General features: G+C 38.8%; 1 protein-coding gene across 1 annotated transcript in view; it reads left to right on the top strand.

The window, feature by feature from the left end:
* mast1b (microtubule associated serine/threonine kinase 1b) overlaps window positions 1-18,451 on the top strand; it is an 87,705-nt gene that overhangs the window by 50,543 nt on the left and 18,711 nt on the right. The window contains exons 6-19 of the mRNA XM_056452914.1: window positions 299-459; window positions 1,206-1,281; window positions 5,255-5,464; window positions 7,708-7,809; window positions 9,764-9,896; window positions 9,999-10,066; window positions 10,454-10,530; window positions 10,663-10,871; window positions 12,532-12,670; window positions 13,099-13,231; window positions 13,912-14,077; window positions 14,238-14,339; window positions 16,659-16,781; window positions 16,865-16,974. Of these exons, the coding sequence (XP_056308889.1) occupies window positions 299-459; window positions 1,206-1,281; window positions 5,255-5,464; window positions 7,708-7,809; window positions 9,764-9,896; window positions 9,999-10,066; window positions 10,454-10,530; window positions 10,663-10,871; window positions 12,532-12,670; window positions 13,099-13,231; window positions 13,912-14,077; window positions 14,238-14,339; window positions 16,659-16,781; window positions 16,865-16,974 (1,809 nt within the window). The remainder of the gene's footprint in view (window positions 1-298; window positions 460-1,205; window positions 1,282-5,254; window positions 5,465-7,707; window positions 7,810-9,763; window positions 9,897-9,998; window positions 10,067-10,453; window positions 10,531-10,662; window positions 10,872-12,531; window positions 12,671-13,098; window positions 13,232-13,911; window positions 14,078-14,237; window positions 14,340-16,658; window positions 16,782-16,864; window positions 16,975-18,451) is intronic.

Here is an 18,451-nt window from a genome sequence, read left to right on the forward strand (position 1 = left end):
AACATGAACAAACAATGAGAAATACACTAATTACAGTATTTACTCATCGTTGTTAATGTTAATTAATGAAAATAACGTTCATTGTTAGTTCATGTTAACTTAGAGTGCATTAACTAATGATAACAAGCATGCATTTACATTTCTATAATGCATTAGTAAATGTAGAACTGTGATTAATCAATGCTGTTCAACTATTCATGTTAGAAAGTACATTAACTAGCATTAACTAATGGAATCTTATTGTAAAGTTTGATCAAAGTTAATTATTGTGTGTGTGTGTGTGTGTGTGTGTCTGCAGTCTTCCAGCTCATCTCAGGAGCGTCTGCATCAGCTGCCGTCTCAACCCACCATGGACGAGCTGCACTTTCTGTCCAAACACTTTGGCAGCACAGAGAGCATCACCGATGACGATGGAGGACGCTGCTCACCTCACATAAGACCACGCTCGCGCAGCCTGAGGTGAACACACACCCCCTGGTTTTAGACCACAATTGATTAGTATGGTGTAAGATGTAGTAGTTAGAGGAATAGTGGTCGGGTCACTATGTGATGCTGGTGGAGAAAAATGTTTCCTGACTCATTCCTCCAAAACTCCTCCAAAGTGCTTAATAATGCTTAGGTCAGGTGACTGTGTAGGCCATGGGAGATGTTCAACTTCACTTTCATGTTCATCAAACCACCCTGTCAGCAGTCTTGCTGTATGTATTGGTGCATTTTCATCCTGATACACGGCACCGCTTTCAGGATACAATATTTGACCCATTGGGTCACATTGTCCTCCAGAATGGTTTGGTAGTCTTCGGCAGTGACACACACACATCAAGCAGAAGTATTGGGCTTTGGGAATGCAATGATATTGCAGCCTAAACCATCACTGCTCCACCCCCATGCTTCACTGTGGGTATGCAGCAGTCTGGGTGGGATGCTTCTTTGGGGCTTCTCCACACCATAACTCTCCCAGATGTGGGAAAGACAGTAAAGGTGGACTCATTGGCCAGTGTTTCAGTTTCATTCTCCAACCCTTGTATATGTTGCATATGTGTATAAATTTTTTTCTATTTATATGAAATCCAAACTTGTATGTCATTAATGTAATTTGTATATTTTGCCAGTTTTCAGATCTCTATATGGGATGTTCTTCATGCTTGTGTTTACTTCAGGAGTTCATCTAACACACTCTTTCTCATGTTGTGTGTTGTGTTTAGTCCGGGTCGCTCTCACTCCTGCTACGACAATGAGATCATCATGATGAATCATGTTTACAGGGAACGCTTCCCTAAGGTAAAACACACACTCACACACACACACACACACACACACACACGCACGCACGCACGCACGCACGCACACACGCACACACACTCACACTGTTTTTACACCATATGTCTACCTGATTTCTCACCTCTACAATATCAGCATCATTGTCATATGTTAAATTTATTTTATTTAATTTTATTTTATAATTTAATTTAATTTAAATTTTTTAATTTTTTTATTTGTTTTTATTCTATTATATTTTTTATTTTATTTAATTTTACTTTATTTTATTTTTAATTTAATTTAATTTAATGTTATTTTATTATTATTTTATTTTATTTTTTTTATTTATTTATTTTATTTTATTTTATTTTATTTTATTTTATTTTATTTTTTTATTATTTTTATTTTATTTTATTTTATTATATTTAATAAAATTTTTTATTTTTATTTGATTTGATTTAATTTGATTTGATATTATTTTATTTTATTTTATTTTATTTTATTTTATTATATTTTATTTTATTTAATTTTTAAATTATTTTTATTTTATTTTATTTTATTATATTTATTTTATTTTATTTTATTTTATTTTATTTTATTTTATTTTATTTTATTTTATTTTATTTTATTTTATTTTATTTTATTTTATTTTCCTGAGAGCCAAAGAAAAACTTTTTTCTTCTTTTTTGTCTGTCATTTCCTACATCCTTCGGGTTAAAAAAAATTCTACAATTTCGAGTTTTTACATTTTGTTTTTATTTTTAATTCTACAGCATGTCCACTGTAGTGAACCACAGGACTATTTTAGTTCAAAACGACCACCACTCAGACAACAAAACTGTACAGGATATGGCTGTAAAGGGATAATAATCCAATATTAATGTAACTAAAACTAAACAAAAGCCATTTTTTTCCTTTTGTATTGAAATTCCTGAAACAATTTAGTCTGAAAGAGAGCCGAACTAAAAAAATAAAAATAAATTAATTAAAAAAAGAAGTGATGTTAATCCTAAACCAACTCAACATAAAAACAATTTAAAACTGATTGTCATTCTCTTATTGTCTCTAATTGTCAGACTCTAAATCAGAGTCTTCCTCAAATATCCTATAAAGAATCCTCTCTGCTTCAGTTCTGCCTCCTACAACATGCAGTCATTAATTACATTAAGATGGTCCTGGTGTCCACTATTGTGGACATTTAAAAAAGGAAGATATTTTGAAACAAGTTAACAGCTTTGAAAGTTAAATGTATTGTTCCCGACACTTTAATAAACAAATATATATTTAATAATAATAGTAAAAAACATTTAAAAAGCAAAATTTTACATACCTCTCTGCTTCCCATAAAATGCGCTTGTTTGTATGTCGGCCATTTGGATGCAGTGTAAGAAGTGGTTTCTAGCATGCCAGCCAATCAAATGACATATCACTAGAAAGCCCAGGATGTCCTCTGAACAGTACAACAGGACTTGACAGAGTAGCTCAAAAAAATTCAAAGAGAATTCATGAAAACATAATGTCCACTACAGAGGACACAAGTCAGTGGGCGGGGTCTCAGGAGGGTATTATATTATTAATAAATAGTCTAGAAATAATTATTGATAGTGAAACTGATAGAAACATATTTCTATAAGGAGGGGAAAAGAATAGAAATGGCATTATTAAAGTTAGAAGATCAAAGTAATTGTATGTGTCAATATAAACACATGCATATAAAAGTAGACAGAATGGAGAACAGATAAATGACTGGTAGTATTAGAAACCCAGAGCATTTTTCCTAAGACAGCAATGAGATTAAACTGTTTTATAAGGAACATTTCTCAGATGTTTTTCCGAAAATCATTGGTAATGTTAAAATGAATGTCTATGACTTTAAAAAGCACATAAAATAAGATTCTAGAGATACAAAATCAGCCGTCTGAAGAGATCTTAACAGTAGCTGGATTTTGTATCCTGATGTGAAGCAAATTAAATTTTGCGAAAAAACGTATTCATTCAATCATTTTCCTTCGGCTTAGTTTCTTTATTCATCAGGCATCACCTGAACCGCCAACTTATCCAGCATATGTTTTACACAGCGGATGCCCTTCCAGCTGCAACCCAGTATTGGAAAACACCCATACACACTTATTCACACATACACACACACTAGGGTCAATTTAGTTTATTCAATACATCTATATCGCATGTGTTTGGGCTGGGGGAAACCGGAGCACCCGGAGGAGACCCACGCCAACACGGGGAGAACATGCAAACTCCACACAGAAATGCCAGTCATTCAGCCAGGACTCGAACCAGTGACCTTCTTGCTGTGAGGCAACAGTGCTAACCACTGAGCCACTGTTGCAAAAAAAAAAAAAGCCAAAGTTGAATTGGATTCGTTTCCATCATCCATTTCTTAGAGTGGCTGACTGTGGTATTGGTAACCTAGCAACCAACAGTAAACAAGTCAAACATAATGGAGACCAATACGTGCATTTCCAGCTCTCATTATTCACAATAACCCTTTTTCACGAGTCCAAAACCACCTCAAGCGAGCGTAAAAACATTTTCTTTTTTGTGAATAGGATTTATTACTCGTTTCTCATGCGATACTTCAAATTCCACATTAACACAGTCTGACGGAAACCCAGCTAGTGAATCGAACTCTGCTATAATACTAAAATCAGTGTGGCCGCATGTCCTTGAAGTTTAAAAATAAACAATCTTGTCTCAAAACAAGATGTTAAATAAGTCTCTGATGTCCCGAGAGTGTGTGTGTGTGAAGTTTCAGCTCAAAATATCACACTGATAATGTGTTATAACTCTCTGAAATGACCATTTTAGGCTTTGATCCTAATTGTGGCGTTTTGGCGACTGTCTCTTTAAATGCAAATGAGATCGTGCTCTTTTCAGAAGAGGGCGGAGCTACAAATGCCTGTGTGTCAGCATAGTGGCACATTCAAAAACAAGACTAAAGTCCTATGCTAATGAGGGAGCGATGATGTCACTAATGGGCGGGGCTTTCCCCCTTTGATGACTCGTACAAAGACAGAATGTCAATCAAAGTGTTTCTGCAGACTGTTTCTATCAAGTCTGATTATACAAAATAGAATTAATCAATGTTTACCATTAGAAGCTGCTTATATTCACACACTGCTGACACCGCTGCTGTTTTTAAACCTCTTATAAAAGTGATTTTTGCATAGTAGGTGCCCTTTAAATAAAGATGTTACCACAAAAGACAAAGCACTTCGGTCTGAGGGAGCCAGAGTGTGTAAACAAGGTTTCTTCCCGCAATAGTTATTGTGTTATCGGAGAATTAGAGGATTAAAAAAGTCTTAAATGTAACTTGTTAAACTCTCTAAACACCTTGTAAAATTTACTGTCAAACATCATATAACAAGTTGATATTAATCAGTCATTTTCCATCAAATGATCTGAGCTGCTCCACATTCATATTAGAGCTATAAACTCTTCCTAAATGATGCCTCGTGACTCTTTTAATAGCCCAAAGGGATTTTAGGAGAAACATCAGAGATATTTACAGTAAATCTCTCTATGCTGCTGTCATGAAGTGCTTTGCTGACCTCGTCATGTGAAGCTTTTTCTAACATTAGACGTCTTTGGGGAGACTGTATTGATTTTTACTTAAACTACATGCAGCTGTGTGTGTGTGTGTGTGTGTGATCTGAACTGACACTAATACACACGCACTGAGACTCTTACTGGTGTCTGGTGTCTCAGTTTTGTGTCAGACAAACACATTTATATCATTAGAGCAGAGTCAGGTTAACTGAGGACGACGTTAACACACACACTATACACACTATACACACTTACAAAATGTTATTGATTCTAATGTTCTATTAATTTGTATCCAGATTTTAAATGGTAAAGTTTGTGGATTGTGATTGTAATGTTAGTAATTTGGATTTTGATTTAAGAAAAAAACATGTTCAAAATATGAGTTGAATATTCATAAGTAATCTCTGTGATTGTTCCTTGGTGTCAGGCCACGGCACAGATGGAGGGCAGGTTGTGTGATTTTGTCCACTCGTACTGTCCTGAGAACGTCCTGCCGCTGGCCGACGGGGTCCTGAGCTTCATCCATCACCAGATCATCGAGCTGTCCAGAGACTGCCTAACCAAATCTAGAGAAGGCCTCATCACATCTGTCTACTTCTTTGAGCTGCAGGAGAACCTGGAGAAACTTCTGGATGATGTAAGTGATGTGCTGTTCTATGTGCTGGCTAGAAGTTTGCCATGAATAAATAGTCTAGAAATAAACAACAGAAATAAGAAACATTTTATAATCAGTAGAGATGCAGAGATAAGATTTTTTTCATACCGATTTTAACAAAACAAAATTGTCCTATACAAATATTGGTCAATTTTTAGCTGGTTTTAAATTTTACATTTAATTTATTTTACTGACAAAAAAAGGAGTTGAATTTGTTGAGCATCCAATGGTCTAATATTTTATAAGATGCAGAAATTAAGATAAAAATGTGTTCCAAACACCTCGGCAACTGCATAGCAACCTTTCAAAGTGTTCCAAGTATCTCAGCTACCGCATAGCAACATTCTAAACAGTGTTCCAAGTACCTCAGCAACCATATAGCAACATTCTAACGTGTTCCAAGTACCTCAGCAACCATATAGCAACATTCTAACGTGTTCCAAGTACCTCGGCAACCACAAAGCATCATTCTAACGTGTTCCAAGTACCTCAGCAACCACATAGCAACATTCTAAACAGTGTTCCAAGTACCTCAGCAACCATATAGCAACATTCTGACGTGTTCCACATACCTCAACAACCACATAGCAACATTCTAAACAGTGTTCCAAGTACCTCAGCAACCATATAGCAACATTTTAACGTGTTCCAAGTACCTCAGCAACCACATAGCATCATTCTAACGTGTACCAAGTACCTCAGCAACCACATAGCAACATTCTAACATGTTCCAAGTACCTCAGCAACCACATAGCAACATTCTAACGTGTTCCACATACCTCAACAACCACATAGCAACATTCTAAACAGTGTTCCAAGAACCTCGGCAACCACATAGCAACATTCTAACATGTTCCAAACACCTCAGCCACCGCATAGCAACATTCTAAAGTGTTCCAAACACCTCAGCATCTTTATTGCACCATTCTAATGTGTTCCAAGTACCTCAGCAACCACATAGCAACATTCTAACGTGTTCCACATACCTCAGCAACCACATAGCAACATTCTAAACAGTGTTAATAGTACCTCAGCAACCACATAGCAACATTCTAACGTGTTCCAAGTACCTCTGCCAATGCATAGCAACATTCTAACGTGTTCCAAACACCTCAGGCACCGCATAGCAACATTCTAAAGTGTTCCAAACACCTCAGAATCTGTATTGCACCATTCTAATGTGTTCCAAGTACCTTAGCAACCACATTGCAACATCCTAACATGCTTTAAGTACCTCAGCAACCACATAGCAACATTCTAAACAGTGTTCAAATTACCTCAGCAACCCCATAGCAACATTCAAATGTGTTCCAAGTACTTTGACAACCGCATAACAACATTCTAACGTGCTCCAAGTACCTTAGCAACCACATAACAACATTCTAACATGTTCCAAGTACCTCAGCAACCGCATAGCAACATTCTAACGTGTTCCAAGTACCTGAGCAACTGCATAGCAACATTCTAAACAGTGTTTCTAACACCTCAGCAACCACAAACCGCAAACCTTCTAAAGTGTTCCAAACAGCTCTGCAACTGCATAGCAACATTATAAAAACTATTCTGAACACTCTACCGACAACATAGCAACATTTGTAAACAATGTAATTAGCAGGGATGCACTGATTGGATTTTTTTGGGGGTAGATACTGATTTTTAACTAAAAATCTGCATTAAATCAATGTTATTAACTAAAACCGGGATAGATCCATTGAGCATTTAAAAAAAATACAATATGTCTTCAAATGTTCAATATTTCTTTTAAGAACAACAACAACCAGTTCTTTAATTTGACATATAATAGAACATTTTTAATAAATAAACTTAACAAACAAAGCCAGGGTTGTTGTTGTATGTAAATGATCAGCTTTTGTGCTCCAGAAAATGATCAACTCACTAAAGTGCAGCCGGTTTCTTTATTTTCCAAGACATTTTAAGCCAAACCAGCCACATCAGCTGCTTTCCCCATGACACATATTTTGTTTTTTGCATGCATACAAATGCTGAATCATTGTCTCCATGTTATTCATAGACCATTGTTATCTGTATTTTTCATATTATTGCTGATATGCTGATAGATGTTAATTAATCCAGAGTCTGCTGATATATTGGTGCATCCCTTACAATTATTAGTCTGGAAATAAATGTTCATTTTGTGCATATTGATATATTTGATTTTAGATATTAGTACTGATCATGCATCTCTGTGTCTGTGTGTGTGTCAGGCGTATAAACGGTCAGAGAGCTCAGAGTTGACCTTCGTCACAGAGTTGGTGAAGAAGATCTTCTTCATCATCGCTCGACCTGCTCGACTTCTGGAGTGTTTGGTGAGATATTTTTGCTTTATTATTGCCCAATTATATAACATGGTGGTCTTAACCGCTTTGGAAGCCAACAACACAGGCCTGACGATTGCCATTTTCACTCTGACGTCAGAAAAGTATTTTAACACGAATCACTGCAAAACACACAAAAGAATGAGAGTTGAACCTGCGGCTGCATTAGCATTTAGATTGGAAGCAGTGTGTTAGTGTTATCACTGACCTTCTGTGATCCACCGCCTCTAAACCTCACACAGTCATTTGAAAATGTTTCTGTGCAGGATTAAACCACTTCAAGCATTCATTATCCCTGTTAAACGGAGACACTCTAAAATGGGCTCCTCGCAGTACGTCTGTTGTTCATGTACTTCAGCAAATTACAAATGCTCAGTTTAATTCAGCTTCTCTTCTAGACTGAACTCTATTAAACCAGTCACCTTAGTAACCACATAATGTAGCAACTGCATAAAAAGTATATAAACACCCCGGCAACTGCATCGCAACAGTGTAAACAGTGTTTCAAACACCTCAGCAACCACATCGCAACATTCTAAACAGTGTTTCAAACACCTTAGCAACCACATAGCAACATTCTAAACAGTGTTTCAAACACCTTAGCAACCACATAGCAACATTCTAAAGTGTTCCAAACACCTCAGCAACTGCATAACAACATTCTAAACAGTGTTCCAAACACCCCAGCAACCGCATAGTAACATTCTAAACAGTGTTCCTAACACCCCAGCAACCACATAGCAACATTCTAAACAAAGTTTCCAAACACCCCAACAACCACACAGCAACATTCTAAACAGTGTTCTAAACAACTCAGCAACCGCATAGCAACATTCTAAACAGTGTTCTAAACACCTCAGCAACCACATATCAACTTTCTAAACAGTGTTCCTAACACCCCAGCAACCGCATAGCAACATTCTAAACAGTGTTCCTAACACCCCAGCAACCACATAGCAACATTCTAAACAGTGTTCCTAACACACCAGCAACCGCATAGCAACATTCTAAACAGTGTTCCACACACTTTAGCAGCTGCATAGCAACATCCTAAAAAGTGTTCCAAACACCTCAGCAACCACATAGCAACATTCTAAACAGTGTTCTAAACACCTCAGCAACCACAAAGCAACATTCTAAAAGTGTTCCAAACACCCCAGCAACCACATAGCAACATTCTAGACAGTGTTCCTAACACACCAGCAACCGCATAGCAACATTCTAAACAGTGTTCCTAACACACCAGCAACCGCATAGCAACATTCTAAACAGTGTTCCTAACACACCAGCAACTACATAGCAACATTCTAAACAGTGTTCCTAACACACCAGCAACCGCATAGCAACATTCTAAACAGTGTTCCTAACACACCAGCAACCGCATAGCAACATTCTAAACAGTGTTCTAAACACCTCAGCAACCACATAGCAACATTCTAAACAGTGTTCCTAACACACCAGCAACCGCATAGCAACATTCTAAACAGTGCTCCTAACACACCAGCAACCGCATAGCAACATTTTAAACAGTGTTCCACACACTTTAGCAGCTGCATAGCAACATTCTAAACAGTGTTCTCAACACCTCAGCAACCACATAGCAACATTCTAAACAGTGTTCCTAACACACCAGCAACCGCATAGCAACATTCTAAACAGTGTTCCACACACTTTAGCAGCTGCATAGCAACATTCTAAACAGTGTTCTCAACACCTCAGCAACCACATAGCAACATTCTAAACAGTGTTCCAAACACCCCAGCAACCACATAGCAACATTCTAAACAGTGTTCCAAACACCCCAGCAACCACATAGTAACATTCTAAACAGTGTTTTAAACACCTCAACAACCACATAGCAACATTCTAAAAAGTCAAAAGACCTTAGCAACCATGATATATTATACAGTAGCAGCAGTATGAGTGTCTGATCTGCTGTGTCTAGGAGTTTAACCCTGAAGAGTTCTACCATCTGCTGGAAGCGGCTGAAGATCACGCTAAAGAAGGTCACCTGATGAAGACAGACATCCCGCGCTACATCATCAGTCAGCTGGGTCTGACACGAGACCCTCTGGAGGGTGAGAGACCACAGACAGACACACACACACACACACACCACTGCTGTCATCACAGAGGAGCCGTCAGGTCATCACTGACAGACTGTGACGTCTGTTTTTCAGAGATGGTCAGTCGGGAGCATTATGACAGCGAGGGTCCCGTCACACCAGAGACAGACGATTCTGCAGAGGTCTGAACACACATGCACTTAAACAGCTATATTTATGGGGACTTTCCATAGACATGCTTCTGTTGGTACTGTACAGACTGTATATTGTGTCCTCTTCCCCAACTCTACCCCTAAACCAGCAAACACTTTTTCTCTTTCAAAACACTTCGTTCTGTCTGATTTATGAGCCGTTCTCTTCATGAGGACCAAAAACAGGTCCCTCAAGATCAAAATGTACTGATAATGCTATACTTGTGGGGACATTTGGGAATACATGCACACACACACTCTCACTCTGCCCCAGGATATCTGAAAATGATGATATGTCAGAGAAATTAGGTTACAAGAGTATAATGATGATGTGCAAGAGAGTGTGATGGGATTTTGAAGGGATTTTTTCTTTTCCAGGGAAAAATAAAACCCATGAAGCCACCAGGAGAGGCAGATTTCCAGACCATCAAACTCATCAGCAATGGAGCCTACGGGTAAACTAACACACACTGTACAGACTGTATATTGTGTCCAATTCCAAACACCCCAGCACCCCAGTTTATTTACATTTGTACAGTTGTGTGTAGAGACTGTACACATGACAGAAGTTGCTTTGTGTTTTGTAGCGAGGTGTATCTGGTCCGTCATCTGGAGACCCGACAGCGCTTCGCGATGAAGAAAATCAACAAGCAGAACCTGATTCTGAGGAACCAAATCCAGCAGGCGTTTGTGGAGCGAGACATCCTGACCTTTGCTGAGAACCCGTTCGTGGTCAGCATGTTCTGCTCCTTTGAGACCAGAAGACACCTGTGTATGGTCATGGAGTATGTGGAGGGTGAGACGCAGCATAGCATCATTCCAGAACAGGGGTGGGCAAACTCGGTCCTGGAGGGCCGGTGTCCTGCATAGTTTAGCTGCAGCACTAATCAAACACACCTGAACATGCTAATCAGTGTGTTCAAGATCACTAGAAATCTATAAGCAGGTGTGTGTGATTAGAGTTTGAGCTAAACTGTGCAGGACCGAGTTTGCCCCACCCCTGTTCTAGAAACTATTCCAAACACCCCAGCAACTGCATAATAGCATTCTAAAAAGTGTTCTGAACACCTTAGCAACCACATAGCAACATTCTAAAACAGTTCCAAACACCTCAGCAACTGCATAGCAACATTCTAAAAAGTGTTCTTAACACCTTAGCGCCACATAGCAACATTCTAAAAACTGTTTTAAACACCTTAGCAACCACATATTGTGACAACATTCTGAAAAGTGTTAACACCTTAGCAACCACATAGTACCATTCCAAAAGTGTTCCAAATACCTTAGTAACCACATATTTTGACAACATTCTAAAAAGTGTTTCAAACACCCCAGCAACCACATAGTTACATTCTAAAAAGTGTTCCAAACACCTTAGCAACTGCATAGTAACATTCTAAAAAGTGTTCCAAATATCTTAGCAACCCCATATTGTGACAACATTCTGAAAAGTGTTAACACCTTAGCAACCGCATAGTACCATTCTAAAAAGTGTTCCAAATACCTTAGCAACCACATATTTTGACAACATTCTAAAAAGTGTTCCAAGCACCCCAGCAACCACATAGTAACATTCTAAAAAGTGTTCTAAACACCCCAGCAACCACATAGTAACATTCTAAAAAGTGTTCCAAATACCTTAGCAACCACATATTTTGACAACATACTAAAAAGTGTTTCAAACACCCCAGCAACCACATAGTTACATTCTAAAAAGTGTTCCAAACACCTTAGCAACTGCATAGTAACATTCTAAAAAGTGTTCCAAACATCTTAGCAACCGCATATTGTGACATTCTGAAAAGTGTTAACACCTTAGCAACTGCATAGTAACATTCTAAAAAGTGTTCCAAACACCTTAGCAACCACATAGCAACATTCTAAAAAGTGTTCCAAACACATTAGCAACCACATATTGTGACAACATTATAAAAAGTGTTCTGAACACCTTAGTAACCGCATAGTAAGATTTCAAAAGTGTTCTGAACACCCTAGCAGCCGCATAGCAACATTCTAAAAATGTTCCAAACACCTCAGCAACCACATGGCAATATTCTAAAATGGTTCAAAACACCTCAGCAACCACATAGCAACATTCTAAAAAGTGTTCTAAACACCTTAGCAACCACATAGTAACATTCTAAAAAGTGTTCCAAACACCCCAGCAACCGCATAGCAACATTCTAAAAAGTGTTCCAAACACCTTAGCAACCACTTATTGTGACAACATTCGATAAAGTGTTCTGAACACTTTAGCAACCACATAGCAACATTTATAAAAAGCATTCCACACACCTTAGCAACCACATTGCAACATTCTTAAACTGTTTCAAACACCTAAGTGACATTCTAACATTCTATGAACATTCTAAGAACTAGAGACATTGTTCTTTATATATATTTTTTTATCTTTATTCTTGATATGTTGATGAGATTTTTCTGTGTTTTTTCTTCAGGAGGTGATTGTGCCACACTGCTCAAAAACATCGGAGCGCTGCCTGTGGAAATGGCCCGAATGTACTTTGCGGAAACTGTCCTGGCTCTCGAGTACATCCACAACTACGGCATCGTGCATCGAGATCTCAAACCTGACAAGTAAGACGCCACCTAGTGCACGAAGACATCAGAATATAGGCGTTGAAGACCCAATTATTCGCCCTCCTGTAAAATAAATATATATATTTTAAACATTTTCCAAGTGATGTTTAACAGGGAGAAGATTTTTGTCAATACATTTTTGAACATAATAGTTTCACATGAGGGTGACTAATTTTGTCTTCTGAATGATTTTTGTTTAATGATAATGGCAGCGGGAATGTAATTTACTAAATCACCATGCACAATCAATTAAACGATTGCAGGGATTGGTTTCCCATCTGCTGGATGATGATGATGATGAGCACTTCCTGTGTGAGATTAGTGCGAATGGTTTCATTTGGACAGACTGTGTTATGTAATTAAACACATGTCAGATGTGCCGTCTCAAATCATCTCTGTCTCTCTCTCTCTCTCTCTCTCATCAGTCTGCTCATCACGTCAATGGGTCACATTAAACTCACCGATTTCGGTTTGTCCAAAATGGGCCTCATGAGTCTCACCACAAACCTGTATGAAGGACACATCGAGAAGGACACCAGGGAGTTCCTGGATAAACAGGTATGAGGAAAACAGCGTTTAAAAGTGTCACTGTCTGATAAACCCTCTTATGCTACATGCTAATAGCAATTACAAACACCTTAGCAACTGTGTTTAAAGATGAAACGCATGATTTCAGACACCTCAGAGCATAATTTAGGATTTAAATGTTCCTGAATCTGAATAGCAACTTGCTAAAAAAGCAATCCAACATGTTGGCGACTAGCTAAGACTGCTGAAAATGGCTTTAAAATGTTTAACCACAGTTTTACTACAAATACCAGGGTTAGACTATGTTTAGTGTTGCAAAACTGGTGGATTTGTGGTAGCTATGGTCAGCTATGGTAATAACAAATTGACCATGATTTTACAATGCTAGCCATAGCTTTTGTAGTACAAATGAGGTTTCAAGGTAAATAAATAGCATGGTTACTGCATTACGACACTACGAAACCACATATCAAGAAAAATACTAAAAACAATGCCAAAACATGCCAAGTGTCGCTTTATTTAGCAACAAGGTTACAGGTATTTTAAACATCCTAGCAACTGCGTGAGAACGTATTAAAAACTATTCCTATGTAATCAGTATTATCATGATTATTTTATCATCGCTAGTCTCATTGTAGCACAGTCAAATCTTTATTTCATGAAACAAGAATCATGTCAGTCCTCTTCAGTGGCTTGACGTTTGCCCTCAGGTTTGTGGCACACCGGAGTACATCGCCCCGGAGGTGATCCTGCGGCAGGGCTACGGGAAGCCGGTGGACTGGTGGGCGATGGGCATCATCCTCTATGAGTTCCTGGTGGGCTGCGTGCCGTTCTTCGGCGACACTCCAGAGGAGCTGTTCGGTCAGGTGATCTCAGGTAATGCTATCAAATATTCCACACTGTTACATTTTATAAAACGACTCATGAAAATGTAAGTTTAAACATCATCTAACACCTTTATGCAGAAATGCACGTATAGAGTAGGATATATTTGAAATGGAACATCTATACTTCATCTAGTGTGTGTGTTTTGTAGATGATATTGTGTGGCCCGAGGATGATGACGCACTTCCTCCTGACGCACAGCACCTGATCTCATCTTTACTTCAGACCAGCCCACTTCTCAGACTAGGCACAGGTGACGACACACACACACACACACACACACGCACACACACACACACACACACACACACACCTCCAAACACAACATACTGAAAACTGCTCCAAACACATCAGCAACCGCATACTGTACCAATATTCTAAAAAGTGTTCCCAACACCTCAGAAACTGCATAGCAACATTCTAAAGTGTTCCAAACACCCCAGCAACTGCATAGCAACGATCTAAACAGTTACAAACACCTCAGCAACCACATAGCAACATTCCAAAAAGTGGTCCAAACACCCCAGCAACCGCATAGCAACGTTTTAAACAGTGTTCAAAACACCTCAGAAACCACACAGCAACAATCTAAAAAGTGTTTCAAACAACCCAGCAACCACATACTGTACCAATATTCTAAAAAGTGTTCCAAACAACCCAGCAACCACATACTGTACCAATATTCTAAAAGTGTTCCAAACACCTTAGCAACCACATAGCAACATTCTAAAAAGTGTTCCAAACACGTCAGCAACCACGTAGCAACATTCTAAACAGTGTTCAAAACACCTCAGAAACCACACAGCAACAATCTAAAAAGTGTTTCAAACAACCCAGCAACCACATACTGTACCAATATTCTAAAAAGTGTTCCAAACACCTTAGCAACCACATAGCAACATTCTAAAAAGTGTTCCAAACACGTCAGCAACCACATAGCAACATTCCAAAAAGTGTTCCAAACACCTTAGCAACCAATTAGCAACATTCTCAACAGTGTTTCAAACACCCCAGCAACTGCATAGCAACGGTGTAAAATGTTTTCCAAACACCTTAGCAACCACATAGCAACATTTCAAAAAGTGGTCCAAACACCCCAGCAACTGCATAGCAACGTTCTAAACAGTTACAAACACCTAAGCAACCACATAGCAACATTCCAAAAAGTGTTCAAAACACCTTAGCAACCGCATAGCAACGTTCTAAAGTGGTCCAAACATCCCAGCAACCACATAGCAACATTCTAAACAGTTACAAACACCTCAGCAACCACATAGCAACATTCTAAACAGTTACAAACACCTCAGCAACCACATAGCAACATTCCAAAATAATGTCCAAACACCTCAGCAACCAATTAGCAACATTCTAAACAGTGTTCCAAACAACCCAGTAACTGTAACCACATACTGTACCAATATTCTAAAATGTGTTCCAAACGATGCAGCGACCACATAGCAACATTCTAAAAAGTGTTTCAAACACCCCAGTAACTGTATAGCAACTGTGTAAAAGGTGTTCCAAACACCTTAGAAACCACAAAGCAACACTGCAAAAAGCGGTCCAAACACCTCAGCAACGGCATAGCAACGTTCTAAAAAGTGTTCCAAACACCTTAGTAACCACATAGCAACATTCCAAAAAGTGTTCTAAACACCTCAGCAACGCATAGCAACATTGTAAAGTTCTCCAAGCACCTCAGCAACCACATAGCAACATTCTAAAGTGATCCAAACGCCTCAGCAACCGCATAGCAATGTTATAAACCATTACAAACACCTCAGCAACCGCATAGCAACATTATAAAGTGTTCCAAACACCCCAGCAACCACATAGCAACGTTATAAACAGTTACAAACACCTCAGCAACCGCATAGCAACATTCTAAAGTGTTTTTAATGCACCCCAGCAACCACATAGCAACATTCTAAAGTGTTCCAAACACCTCAGCAACCGCATAGCAACATTCTAAAGTGTTTTTAATGCACCCCAGCAACCACATAGCAACATTCTAAAGTGTTCCAAACACCTCAGCAACCGCATAGCAACATTCTAAAGTGTTCCAAACACCCAAGCAACCACATAGCAACATTCTAAACAGTTTCAAACACCGCAGCAACCGCATAGCAACATTCTAAAGTGTTCCAAACACCTCAGCAACCGCATAGCAACATTCTAAAGTGTTCCAAACACCCCAGCAACCACATAGTAACATTCTAAAATACAGTAGTTTCAAACACCTTAGTAAACACATAGCAATATTGCAAATTGTTCCAAACACCTCTTAAACTATTCTGAATTGCCCAAGCACTCTCAAAATTATTTCAACAGATGCAAAACATAGAAAATCAAACCCGATCTGAATGTTTTAGTGATGGATGAAAATGTTGGACTCATCTGGTGAATGGTATTCATATTGCAATATATATAGCAGATAAACAGATTGCCTCATAGTTTGTTTTATTATATTGTGCAGCTCTACTCTTTAGAAGTCAGCAACCATCAATAACAACTACCTAGTGAGCACTAAAACACCCTGAACCATCATTTTTTATTATGTGTTTGTGCACAGGCGGAGCGTTTGAGGTGAAGCAGCATCCGTTCTTCTGCGATCTGGACTGGAGCAGTTTACTCCGCCAGAAAGCTGAGTTCATCCCTCATCTGGAGTCTGAAGAAGACACCAGCTACTTCGACAGTGAGTGATGCAGGGACTGTGTGTGTTTGTGTTGTTGTCTGTTAAGAGTGTGTATCATTGAGTAACTCATCTGTCTGTTTCAGCACGATCAGAGCGATATCATCACGTTCACTCGTACGATGAAGACGACACCAATGATGACGAGCCTGTGGAGATTCACCGCTTCTCCTCCTGCTCGCCACGATTCAGCAAGGTCAGTTTCTGATGAACACACTTATATTGTGGGATTGCCGAATGCTTGATTCTGATTGGCCAATGGATATGATTTTTAGGTAAGCGCACAGTTAAAGTAGTTCCGGCAGGTTTCGAACGCATTACAGCTCCATATCACGACGCTGAATTGTAGCCTCAGTTTCCTGTTCTTAGCTGACAGGAGTGGCACCCGGTGTGGTCTTCTGCTGCTGTAGCCCACCTGCCTCAAGGTTGGACGTGTTGTGTGTTCAGAGATGCTCTTCTGCAGACCTCGGTTGTAACGAGTGCTTATTTGAGTTACTGTTGCCTTTCTATCAGCTGGAACCAGTCAGGCCATTCTCCTCTGACCTCTGGCATCAACAAGGCATTTGCGCTCACAGAACTGCCGCTCACTGGATATTTCCTCTTTTTCAGACCATTCTCTGTAAACCCTAGAGATGGTTGTGCGTGAAAATCCCAGTAGATCAGCAGTTTCTGAAATACTCAGACCAGCCCGTCTGGCACCAACAACCATGCCACGTTCAAAGTCACTTAAATCCCCTTTCTTCCCCATTCTGATGCTCTCTCTGAACTGCTCCAGTTCTTATTGTGTGTGTATATATATATATATATATATATATATATATATATATATATATATATATATATATATATATATATATATTTATATATATATATATATATATATATATATATATTATATATATATATATATATATATATATATATATATATATATATATATTTATACGTATACCTATATATAATTGAATTAATAATGGTTGTGAAAATATTTTAATAGATTAGTTTAAAGACAACCACAGAACCCACTAGTGTAGCTAATTGTCAATACAAATTCAACATAGATTCATATTCTGCTTAATATTCTGTTAATTTCTGTGTAAAATAAAAACAAATTATGTTTATATTTGTCAGGGTTCTGCCACTCTGGTCTTGTTAATTCTTGTTTTGTGGCAGAGTCCGGACACTAGCTCTGTCTTGTCCTGTCCAGTGCTCGGCTCGAGTTTTCTTGGGTCGAGCACTTGTTTTGTCATTGTCTGGGTGCGCGTCGTCAAAGGTGCGGGCGGACCGTGCGCGCTCTCGCTTGATGCGGGCGCGCGGGGTCTACGTGTCCTTGGGACGCGCGCTCTTGTACTCGTGTTTGTGTTTTGTTTCGTCAGCATCGCGCTGTTTCATTCTCAGCCTCTCCGTCTAGTTGGTTTCGCTTTTGGTTGGCGCTGAGATGAAACATGCGCGTTGCATTTGTGTGAGCGCACGGTAAGGTGTTCACTTATCGTGTGCTTGTGTCTTGTATCTGTTGTCAAAGCACATGGCTCTGTGTTTACATTGGTCGCGTGCTTTTGTTGTGTGCTTCAGTGTTGTTTGTCTTGTCATACGAACATGCGGTTAATGAGTTCTCTCATTGGCTGCGTGTTCTAGTCTTGTTTAATGTGAGCACCTGGCTTGTGTTGTCTCCT

This window comes from Danio aesculapii, chromosome 3 (genome assembly GCF_903798145.1).
Source record: "Danio aesculapii chromosome 3, fDanAes4.1, whole genome shotgun sequence".
NCBI classification, from domain to species: Eukaryota; Metazoa; Chordata; class Actinopteri; order Cypriniformes; family Danionidae; genus Danio; species Danio aesculapii.